The sequence below is a fragment of the Urocitellus parryii genome, chromosome 8, assembly GCF_045843805.1.
Source record: "Urocitellus parryii isolate mUroPar1 chromosome 8, mUroPar1.hap1, whole genome shotgun sequence".
Taxonomy (NCBI): domain Eukaryota; kingdom Metazoa; phylum Chordata; class Mammalia; order Rodentia; family Sciuridae; genus Urocitellus; species Urocitellus parryii.
The window spans coordinates 90,776,425-90,789,074 of record NC_135538.1 but is presented as its reverse complement, the minus strand read 5'-3'; the positions used below and the strand labels follow the sequence as shown (position 1 = coordinate 90,789,074).

The window sequence follows — 12,650 nt, the reverse complement described above, 5'->3', positions numbered from 1 at the left end:
TGATTTAGGAGCTTATGTGGGCATTTCATCCCCTTACCAGAATTCAGGTTTTCTCTTCTTTCAGGAAATTGGAAAAAAAAAATCTTGTTCCTTGATGTAAGATTTGCCCATTAGAGTTGCTTTAGCCAGTTATATGTGGGTAGAGAGATATGAATCATTTTCAGAAAGAAACACTTAACTGCTACATTGACACTCTCTGATATTCACTTCTTCAGCTCAATGGCAGCAATAAGCCCCTGAGATTGTAGGTTGTTCCTATACGATTACTTAGCCTAATCCAAATGATCCACAGGCCAAAACACTTTTGTGAAAGCTGCTTTTTATAACTGGAGCTTTTTCCCACACCATCGCAAATTAGACAAAGTGCTTTCTAAGCTATTTGTGCACTATCATTTCCATAATTAAAAGAGGTATAGGGCAAAAGTGTGTAGATGGTCACATTTGCTGTCCTTAATATTAAGGGCAGAGGAGAAAAGCTAGGCATTGCAGGGCAATATGATCAGCAAATGCTGAGTGCTATGGCTTTTCACTCTCCAATTATGTAAAGAGAGCAATTTATAGACTGTTTTACATTACCCAAAATATCTGTCCCTCTGATCAGTCAAATGAACAGGAATTTCCATGGATGAGTCCTTCTTCACATGACTCACAGGAGGACATAAAAGGCATTAAAGAGAAACTAGTCAGGTTATTTGAACACCAAATTACTATACAATTATATATATATATATATATATATATATATATATATATATATGCTCAAAAGCAAGAGCATCATAATATATTCTCACGTTTCTAGAAAATAAATATATTGAGAGATTTCAAAGGAAGTCTCTCACACAAAACAAACATAATGTTGCAGGCACTGAGATATGCACTTGGGATACTGCTGTGAATAAGCAAAATGGGATCTGTTTTATCATGTGGGGAAAAAATCTGGGGTGAGGAGATTAGAGAGGATGTAGTGAATTATTTAAGAGGCTGAAGGAGATAAAATAATGACATAAAAAGGAACACAAAACATGAATAAAGCAATTACAGACAATAATATCTACAAAGACGTAATAGAACTGATAGTGTGAGGAAGAATAGGGAAGGATTGTGATAGTGATACAGACTAACATTGAGAGAAATCTTTCAACTAGGAGAAACCTCTAACAGATTTGAATGATTTGAAGGATTTAGTGTTTTAAAGCTTTGTTCTCTATGGTGAGCTATGAGTGGCTGAAGTAGAGGCAAAGGAAATTTTCTAGTGCAAATGAAGTTTTTGGAAGCTAAAAGAAAATGTGTGACATGGCATGGGAGATAGGAACTCCGCCCACTTTTGACAATGATGGTAGTCATATGCTCAGTACCTCTTGAGGCTTCATTTAGAAAATTTAGACAAATTATAAACCCTGTCCCCTACACACAAGGGATTATTAACATGGATATGTTCCCTACACAGAATATGAGCCCTTTCAGTGTCATGTGTATTACACAGACTGACTTTATCTCCATCTCTGTACTTATGATCACTGAGAGTTGTGTCATCTGAGTGCTCAATAATCAGCATATATACAGTGGTTAGCTCAATTTGATATTTTGTATTTTATTCTGGCAGTTTTAAAGCCACAAGAGAGTTTTAATCTTGGAAAGATACATTTTAATAGCACAGATGAATCTAGATTTTAATGGACTACTCTGGCTGCTTTGGGATAAATGGATTAATAGAAGGCAAAACTTATAATAGGGTGACCAGCTGGAAGTCTGTTGTAAAGATTACAAATAATTAAGTTTCCCAGGTGCTTTAAGGAACAAAGAAATAACTGATAATTCTATGCTCTACCAAGTTGTCATTGAGATAAAATTAATAGGCTGTATTCTAAGATATTAAATATTTAAGTTTAATGAATAAATTTAAAGTGTTAAATAAAAATTCTCTTGTAAAAAATAGAGTTTTATCTTAAAACACAGCCAGAAAAAAAATGGGGACGAAATAAAGGAAGAAAGAATTACAAATTAAGCAAGCAAATTATCAATAACCAATTTTTTATATTTTCAATTATTATTTATAGGAAAAACAAATTGTTTAATATTTTTGTAAAGTTGAATTATATAATTAAGTAACTGTTTTTCCAAGACTTGATAAGCTGTAACAGGTGTACTCTACCATCCCCCAAAAAACCTTGGATATAGTAGCATGCTTGCACATTCCATTATCTGTGTTGAACACCGTGAGTTATTTCCAATGAAAGTCATCATCTTGTACCAAAACACAAGGAGCTACCAATTCTAAACTTTAACACAAGGAGGAATAATAATATAACTAGTGCTTATACTATCCCCAAAACCAATAATCATATATCACTTTGAGTCTAGTTAAACCTGAATCATTGCCAGATGTCCACACATTGATGTTCATTGTTCATGCAGACATCCATCCCATTCTCCTGCGACTCCTCTCCACTCAACCTATCATGCTCACACACTTGCAGGGTGCCCCATTGGATCTCCTTCACACTGGTAAGTATTCATTTTCTCAGTTTCTATTTGCCTTTTTGCCTTGAATCAGTTTTTGTCAACCCTAGATTTGTATTGCAAATACTCATGGATATTAAAGACAGACAAAAATCAAACTCCGCCCCATATTTAGGTCAGAAACCCTAGCAGTGGGCCCCAAATATTAGCATTTTTAAGCTCCCAGGTATAAAAATATGTTTCCATAAAAATAAAGCTTACAGGAAAGCTCCCAGGAAACCACAAATGACCTTCCTGTCACTGTGATAAGTTTGCATTTTCTAGATTATTTTTTGTAAATAAATTCATATAATGTGTACTTCTTTTTTTTTTTTTTTCCTTTTAAAAGCATGCATATTTTTGTTCTTTTTATTTAAGCATTCTTTTTTTTTTTTTTTTTTTATTGTTGGTCATTCAAAACATTACATAGTTCTTAATACATCATATTTCACAGTTTGATTCAAGTGGGTTATGAACTCCCAATTTTACCCCGTATACAGATTGCTGTATCACATCAGTTACCCTTCCATTGATTGACATATTGCCTTTCTCTTGTCTGATGAATTCTGCTGTCTGTCCTATTCTCTACTATCCCCCCTCCCCTCCCCTCCCCTCCCCTCCCCTCCCTTCCCCTTTTCTCTCTCTACCCCTTCTACTGTAAATCATTTCTTCCATTTGTATTATCTTGTCTTACCCCTCCTTTCCTCTTATATGTCATTTTTGTATAACCCTGAGGATCGCCTTCCATTACCATGCGATTTCCCTTCTCACTCCCTTTCCCTCCCACCTCTCATCCCTGTTTAATGTAAATCTTCTTCTCAAGCTTTTCGTCCCTACCCTGTCCTTGTTTACTCCCCTTATATCAAAGGAGTCATTTGGTATTTGTTTTTTAAAGATTGACTAGCTTCACTTAGCATAATCTGCTCTAATGTCATCCATTTCCCTCCAAATTCTATGATTTTGTCATTTTTTAATGCAGAGTAATACTCCATAGTATATAAATGCCACATTTTTTTTATCCATTCATCTATTGAAGGGCATCTAGGCTGGTTCCACAGTCTTGCTATCGTGAATTGAGCTGCTATGAACATCGATGTTGCAGTGTCCCTGTAGCATGCTCTTGTTAGGGCTTTAGGGAATAGACCGAGAAGGGGAATAGCTGGGTCGAATGGTGGTTCCACTCCCAGCTTTCCGAGAAATCTCCATACTGCTTTCCAAATTGGCTGCACTAATTTGCAGTCCCACCAGCAATGAACAAGAGTGCCCTTTTCCCCGCATCCTCTCCAGCACTTATTGTTGTTTGACTTCCTAATGGCTGCCAGTCTTACTGGAGTGAGATGGTATCTTAGGGTAGTTTTGATTTGCATTTCTCTGACTGCTAGCGATGGTGAGCATTTTTTCATGTACTTGTTGATTGATTGTATGTCCTCCTCTGAGAAGTGTCTGTTCAGGTCCTTGGCCCATTTATTGATTGGGTTATTTGTTATCTTATTGTCTAATTTTTTGAGTTCTTTGTATATTCTGGTTATTAGGGCTCTATCTGAAGTGTGTGGAGTAAAGATTTGTTCCCAGGATGTAGGTTCCCTGTTTATCTCTCTTATTGTTTCTTTTGCTGAGAAAAAACTTTTTAGTTTGAGTAAGTCCCATTTGTTGATTCTATTTGTTAACTCTAGCGCTATGGGTGTCCTATTGAGGAATTTGGAGCCCGATCCCACAGCGTGTAGATCATAACCAACTTTTTCTTCTATCAGATGCCATGTCTCTGATTTAATATCAAGCTCCTTGATCCATTTTGAGTTAACTTTTGTGCGCGGCGAGAGATAGGGATTCAGATTCATTTTGGTGCAAATGGATTTCCAGTTTTCCCAGCACCATTTGTTGAAGATGCTATCCTTCCTCCATTGCATGCTTTTAGCCCCTTTATCAAAAATAAGATAGTTGTAGTTTTGTGGATTGGTTACTGAGTCCTCTATTCTGTACCATTGGTCAACCCGCCTGTTTTGGTACCAGTACCATGCTGTTTTTGTTACTATTGCTCTGTAGTATAGTTTGAAGTCTGGTATCGCTATACCGCCTGATTCACACTTCCTGCTTAGTATTGTTTTTGCTATTCTGGGTCTTTTATTATTCCATATGAATTTCATGATTCTTTTATCGATTTCTACAAGATATGCTGTTGGGATTTTGATTGGCATTGCATTGAACTTATATAGGACTTTTGGTAATATCGCCATTTTGATGATGTTAGTTCTGCCTATCCATGAGCAGGGTATATTTTTCCATCTTCTAAGGTCTTCTTCTATGTCTTTCTTTAGGGTTCTGTAATTTTCATTGTATAAATCTTTCACCTCTTTTGTTAGGTTGATTCCCAAGTATTTTATTTTTTGGGGGGATATTGTGAATGGAGTAGTTGTCCTCATTTCCGTTTCAGAGGATTTGTCGCTCATATACAGGAATGCCTTTGATTTATGCGTGTTGATCTTATATCCTGCCACTTTGCTGAATTCATTTATTAGCTCTAATAGCTTCTTTGTAGACCCTTTTGGGTCTGCTAGGTATAGAATCATATCATCTGCAAATAGTGATAATTTAAGTTCTTCTTTTCCTATTTTTATGCCTTTGATTTCTTTCGTCTGCCTGATTGCTCTGGCCAGTGTTTCGAGGACTATGTTGAACAGAAGTGGTGAGAGAGGGCATCCCTGTCTTGTACCAGATCTTAGCGGGAATGCCTTCAATTTTTCTCCATTCAGAATGATGCTGGCCTGTGGCTTATCATAGATTGCTTTTACAATGTTGAGGTATGATCCAGTTATCCCTAATTTTTCTAGAGTTTTGAACATAAAGGGATGCTGTACTTTGTCGAAAGCTTTTTCTGCATCTATCGAGATGATCATATGGTTCTTATTTTTAAGTCTATTGATGTGGTGGATAACATTTATTGATTTCCGTATATTGAACCAACCTTGCATACCAGGGATGAATCCTACTTGGTCATGGTGTATAATTTTTTTGATATGTATTTGAATCCGATTCGCCAGAATTTTATTGAGGATTTTTGCATCAAGGTTCATTAGAGATATTGGTCTGTAGTTTTCTTTCTTTGAAGTGTCTTTGTCTGGTTTCGGAATCAGGGTGATGTTGGCCTCGTAGAATGAATTTGGAAGTTCTCCCTCTTTTTCTATTTCCTGAAATAGCTTGAAAAGTATTGGTGTTAGTTCCTCTTTAAAGGTTTTGTAAAACTCTGCTGTATACCCATCCGGTCCTGGGCTTTTCTTAGATGGTAGTCTTTTGATGGTTTCTTCTATTTCCTCTATTGTTATTGGTCTGTTTAGGTTGTCTATATCCTCCTGGCTCAATCTGGGCAGATCATAAGACTCAAGGAATTTATCTATGCCTTCACTATCTTCTATTTTATTGGAGTATAAGGATTCAAAGTAATTTCTGATTATCTTCTGTATTTCTGAAGTGTCTGTTGTGATATTGCCTTTTTCATCCCGTATGCTAGTAATTTGGGTTCTCTCTCTTCTTCTCTTCGTTAGCATGGCTAAGGGTCTGTCAATTTTATTTATTTTTTCAAAGAACCAGCTTTTAGTTTTGTCAATTTTTTCAATTGTTTCTTTTGTTTCAATTTCATTAATTTCAGCTCTGATTTTAATTATTTCTTGCCTTCTACTTCTTTTGCTGTCGTTTTGCTCTTCTTTTTCTAGGATTTTGAGATGAAGTATGAGATCATTTATTTGTTGGTTTTTTCTTTTTTTGAGGAATGAACTCCAAGCAATGAATTTTCCTCTTAGAACTGCTTTCAATGTGTCCCATAGATTCCGATATGTTGTGTCTGTGTTTTCATTTAACTCTAGGAATTTTTTAATTTCCTCCTTGATGTCTTCTAAAACCCATTGATCACTCAGCAACCTATTGTTCATTCTCCAAGTGATGCTTGATTTTTCCTTTCTTCTTTTATCATTGATTTTCAGTTTCATTCCATTATGATCAGACAAGATGCATGGTATTATCTCTACCTCTTTGTATTGTCTAAGAGTTGCCCTGTGACATAGTATATGGTCTATTTTTGAGAAGGTTCCATGTGCTGCTGAGAAAAAAGTGTAGCTACTTGATGTTGGGTGGTATAGTCTATATATGTCAATTAAGTCTAGTTTGTTAATTGTGTTATTCAGTTCTATAGTTTCCTTATTTAACTTTTGTTTGGAAGATCTGTCCAGTGGTGAGAGAGGTGTGTTGAAGTCTCCCATGATTATTGTATGGTGGTCTATTAGACTCTTGAACTTGAGAAGAGTTTGCTTGATGAACACGGCTGCACCATTATTTGGGGCATATATATTTATGATTGTTATGTCTTGTTGGTGTATGGTTCCCTTGAGCAGTATGAAGTGTCCTTCTTTATCCCTTTTGATTAGCTTTGGCTTGAAATCTATTTTATTAGATATGAGTATGGACACTCCTGCTTGTTTCCGTGGTCCATATGAGTGATATGATTTTTCCCAACCTTTCACCTTCAGTCTATGTACATCTTTTCCTATCAAGTGCGTCTCCTGTAAACAGCATATTGTTGGGTCTTGTTTTGTGATCCATTCTACTAGCCTGTGTCTCTTAATTGGTGAGTTTAAGCCATTAACATTTAGGGTTATTATTGAGATATGGTTTGTTCTTCTGTCCATATTTGTTTATTGATGTTACTGAACCTGATTTGTTATCCTCTTTGACTACTTTCCCCCCTTTACTGTCCTACCTCCCATTGTTGGTTATCAAAGTTATTTTCCATTTCCTCTTCCTGTAATGTTTTGCCTAGTATTTTTTGAAGAGATGGTTTTCTAGCTGCGAATTCCTTTAACTTTTGTTTGTCGTGGAAGGTTTTAATTTCATCTTCTAACCTGAAGCTTAATTTTGCCGGATACACGATTCTTGGTTGGAATCCATTTTCTTTAAGCGTTTGAAATATGTTATTCCAGGATCTTCTAGCTTTTAGAGTCTGTGTTGAGAGATCAGCTGTTATCCTGATTGGTTTACCCCTAAATGTAATCTGCTTCCTTTCCCTTGTAGCTTTTAAAATTCTCTCCTTATTCTGTATGTTGGACATCTTCATTATAATGTGTCTAGGTGTGGATCTCTTATGATTTTGCACATTCAGCGTCCTGTAGGCTTCTAGGATTTGGGATTCTGTCTCATTCTTCAAGTCTGGGAAGTTTTCTCGTATTATTTCACTGAATAGATTGCTTAATCCTTTGGTTTGGAGCTCTGTGCCTTCCTGTATCCCAATGACTCTTAAGTTTGGTCTTTTGATATTATCCCATAGCTCTTGGATGTTCTGCTCATGGTTTCTTAGTAGACTTGCTGAGCTATCTATGTTCTTTTCAAGTTGAAATACTCTGTCTTCATTGTCTGATGTTCTATCTTCTAAGTGATCCACTCTGCTGGTAGTATTCTCAATTGAGTTTTTAAGTTGGTTTATTTTTTCCTGCATTTCTAGGATTTCTATTTGTTTGTTTTTTATTACCTCTATCTCCCTGTGAAATTGATCTTTTACTTCCTGGATTTGTTTGTCAATGTGATCTTTCATTATCTGATTTTGCTGTCTCATGTCTTCCCTGAGACTCCAGATCATCTGAAGCATGTATATCCTGACCTCTCTATCTGACATTCCATCTGTTGCACCTACTACCTCTTCTAACGTTGAGTTGACCTGCATTGCCTGTGATCCTTTCTTTCCTTGTCTTTTCATACTGCTGGCGTTTCTTTCTGCTTGGTGAAACTGTTGTGTTTTGAAATTTTCTCTCTATTTATTTATATTGCTCTTGAATAGTTGAAAAATCACCCTTGCAGGGCAGGTAGTGGCTGTGATCCTCCTCCAATTGGTGTGATCCGTCTACCACGCTGGCAGGCCCTAGTTCTGCTCTGCTGGTCGGTCAAAGGTCCGCCTACCCAGCAGGTGCGAGGGGCACCTCTGTCACTCTGTAGGTTGCTGGGCCTAACCTCCCGATGGGTCGAAGGTTCGCCTAGCTTGCAGGCACTGGGGGAGGGGCCGGTTCCGCCCCTCAGCAGGCCGCTCGGCCCATCTGCCGGTGGTCACAGACCCGCCTACCTGCAGACACTGGGGGAGGGGACGGGCCTGCCCCTCAGTGAGCCACCGGCCCTGTCCTACTTGTGGGTCCTGTCCGCGTTCCCTGCAGGCACGTGTAGCTATTCTGTCACTCGGCAGGTTGCTGGACCTGACCCGCCCGTGGGTTGCAGGTTTGCCTAGCTTGTAGGCACTGGGGAGGAGAGATATTAGAAGGGGAGGGAAGAAGTCACTAAAGAGAATGAGTATAGGCAGGTAGAATTCAAGGAAGGGGGAATAGGAAAATTGAGAAGAAGTGAGAAGACAAAAGAAAAAAAAAAAGTGAAAAGAAAGAAAGAAGAAACGAAAAAAATAAAACTTTAAAGCCAAAAAAAAAAAAATTTTATAATGATAATAAAAAATGGAAATTAAAGTTTAAAAAATAATAGTAATACTAATAAAATAAAAAGAGTTTAAAAAAATTGAAACCATTAATAAGAAAGTTAAAGAACAACAACTACAACAACAACAAAAAGTGAAAAAAAAAATACTAATAATAATCATTAAAAAAAATAATAATAATAAATGCAGTCATATAGCTCGATTAGCTTCTCTTCCAGTTGGTGGAGCTATGCCCACTGGGCCAGGCTTCTCTTCTTGATAGGTGGGAGCCAATCACTGTGCCTCAGCTCTTCTTCCCAGACTGTGCGGGTCTCCAATCCTGAGTGCCTAGGACCTTCTCTTGTGGTTCCTCAAGCCAGGCCCCGCTCACCTGTGACACTCACCACAATACTGACTACATGCCAGGTCTGCTGCTCCTGGGAGCCCTGTTTTCATGGATGCCTGGGCACACCCTTTCTGTTTGCCTCCCTCAGACCCCAAGTTTGTAGGGTTTGGGGCTGAGGGCCCCCAGCGAACTTGTTTGCCCTCAGGTAGCAACTCCCCTGGTAGCTGGTGCAAGGGACCTCTGTTGTCAGCACTGGTGGAAGTAATAGCCGGGAGATCTGCACTGCAGGTCTCACGTCTCTCCTGATTCCCTGGGTCCGGCTATGGTGCTCAGTTGGCTTTTACCTCTGTGAGTTCAGGTGGGCCGACTAGTTATTTCAGTGGGATCGTTAGTGCTGAGTCACTAGAAGGAGGCGAACCAGAGCTTGAATGCAGCTGATTCGTGCTCAGTGTGCGTTTTCTGAGGGGCCCAGGCTGTGCGCCCTAGCTCCACGTCAGCTCAACTTTGCCTAGTGATCCTGAGCAAGCAGACTTTAGATAATTTACAGCTCCCTATATCCGCACAATTGAAGAGGTCAGAGACTTGATCTCTCCGCGTCTGCCGCCATGTTAGACCACCTCAGTGACATTCATGTTGCCCTTACAGTTTCCTGGCATAAGCAAGATCTTGGGATTATACAAACTGCTGCTTCTGTTTCCCGTCCAGTTTTCTAGAACTGAAACCCTGCTGTCATCGCCTCCACCTCTGGGCCGCGCTCGGGCGCCGCGCTTGTCCGCGGCCTTAGCAGCGCCGCCGTGACCTCCGCCGCTCCTTGGCTAGGTGCCTGGTTCCCGGGGTCCAAGCTGCTGCCGCCGCGGCTCCTGGCTCCCGGAGTCCGAGCTGTTGCCGCCGCGGCTCTCCAGTTCCCACCTCCGGAGCACGGGTTCCCTCGCAGGGGAATGCCGAACGACCCCAGAACAGGCTCTGCTCAAAGGTGCAGCAGGGAACAAGCGACCGTGGTCTCTCGCGGCGGCGCTTGGTCGTGGTCCCGCCTTCGGAGGACAGGACTCGGCAGGCAGCCCAGTTCCAGTCTCTAGGTGCGGCAGCTGGACTATGTAGTCAGAGCCATTAAGACAGCATGCATAAAGCAAATGGCGGCTCCCGCGGAGTGGATTTTCAGCCCCGAAACCACAGCCCAGCCCACAATACCCATCCACTAACTCTCCCTGAATAGAAAATATTCAAAAACAAAAAAAAAGGAAAAAAAGGAGGGAGTGTACTGAGCTTTCTTGTCTCAGGTACTTACAATCCGCTGCTGATTACGCATTCAGCTTCTCTGCCGGGAGCGAAGTGAAAGAGGCAGCAGATGGGCGCAAAGCGCCCGCGGCTCTGAGCAGAAAAACGTCTCTCTTTCAATTTCTTTGTTTTTTCTGCTGCTTGGCAAGGTGGTCCGCTACAGATTAATGGTGAAAGGTGCTCTAACAAGCTGCGTGAAATCTCGATTAAAGCCGCTGCTCAGAGCCCCACGCTCAGCACTTCAGCGACCCCCGTACCCAGCGGCCATCTTCTTCCTAATGTGTACTTCTTTGGCTGGTTTCTATCACTTAGCATAATCGTTTTTAGAATCATCCATATTGTTGTGTACATCTATTTTATTTATCCTACTCATAAATACTTGGGTGGTTTCCAGTTTGGAGCTATTAAAAATAAAGGTGCTATAAAAATTGATGTAAAATAAAGATACACATATACAGGGGCAAGAGAGGGAGAGTGAGAGAAAACTAATTTTCTTGAGAAAGAATGTTTGCTCTGTAGTCTTCTAAAGTTGCCTCTAAAGCCTTCTCTTACCCATCACATGACAGGGACCAGAGGCTGAGTAAATGCCCTCATGATTCATTATAAAAGCTTCCAGATATTTCTCTTCTTTTCTTTCAAAGGGAAAAATAAAATTCTTTGAGGTACATATTGCTTCTCTATTCCACTGTGCCTCAAACTGTAATGTGAACTGTATGAGGTTTTCTTTCAAATGCAGTGCAGACACACAGATTCAGTAGGTCTACAACCGAGTAAGGATTCTGCAGTAAAAACCCAAGGCCTTCGGTGCTGTTGATCTACAGAACATATCTGAGAAGCACAAATCAATTTTATCCTCTCTTCCACCGGCTCCCTGTTCACTTTCCTGTTCTTTTGTTAGAATTTAGCTCTGGTTTAAAGTCTTTCTTCTTTCCTTATCTCCTCTTATTAATTCCCATGATAGCACATATCACTGTTAACATTGTAACATTCTTTCCTCCCAACTCCTCAATGCTTGCACCTTACATCTCTATTTTAAATATTTGATCTTCCAACATTCTGCATCATCCTGTGCCCCCAAATCCTTATAGTTCCCTTCATATTTTAATGTTCACTTCCCTAATTCTATGAATTCATGAAGATACTGATACTTTCCTTTCCAAGATTTTCTCAGAAGCTTCACACTTGGCATTATTGGCAAAGAGCAGAATAAGGCAAGAATACTATTCTTCCTTATATCTGCAGTGAGCAGCTAGTCCAACAAGTACTGAATATTCTGGTTCATGTGACTCTAGTCAGCAGTCATAATACCAGTACATATTGAATGTGACTGACAGAACATATAGACCCAGTAAGGGAACAGTTTTTTTCTGTTTAAAGGTAGGGATATAACTTGTATTTCGGAAAAAAAAAAAAAAAAAAAAAAAAAAAAAAACGAAACCAAAAAATAGAGAAAGGGTCAGGAAGCTTTGTATTTTATTTCCATTGAGGTCAAATTAAAGCTGTCTATTACTTAAATTTCTAGTCTTGTTATAAAACCCTAATTCTGGTACCAGGATAATTATCACTAAGTTTTCTTGTGTAGCTTTATGAATTCTTGTATTTTATGACTCCTTTATTAGAATTTGAGAAAAAAAGAATTCAGTGTTATCAAGCTATAATTTTAAGGTAGAAATTAAGATTACTTTAGGGATAGATTTAGGAGGTGAGTGCTTAGAGAATGTGTACACATAAGTGATCCACCTTTGGGGTACATTCACCTCCTCAGGATCTAATCAACAGGGATTTCTTTTTATTGTGTTCTACCATTTTTCATTTATGAATATAAAATAAATTTCTGCAGTGATTTGGAGTTTTAAAGCTATTAATGTTGTTGTTATTGTATCTCAAATCCATTGACTAAAGATCAAAGCAAAATACAATTTACTTAGGTTATTTTCACTTGCTGCAAAGTCTCAGCTTTATTGATTTCTAATTATTAGTCACCTGGTTGTTCTATATAGCTAATTTATTTTTGTTTACAACCTCAAAATATAAATAAAAACACTAAAATCAAATATTAAAAAACAGTTTTCACAGCATTCATTTTGCCTAATATTC

At 38.9% G+C, this 12,650-nt stretch overlaps 1 protein-coding gene across 1 annotated transcript in view; it reads right to left on the bottom strand.

The window, feature by feature from the left end:
* Positions 1-12,650, bottom strand: part of Eys (EGF-like photoreceptor maintenance factor) — a 1,574,159-nt gene that overhangs the window by 1,261,476 nt on the left and 300,033 nt on the right. The window contains 2 exon segments of the mRNA XM_077801488.1: positions 10,102-10,483; positions 10,581-10,710. Of these exon segments, the coding sequence (XP_077657614.1) occupies positions 10,102-10,483; positions 10,581-10,710 (512 nt within the window).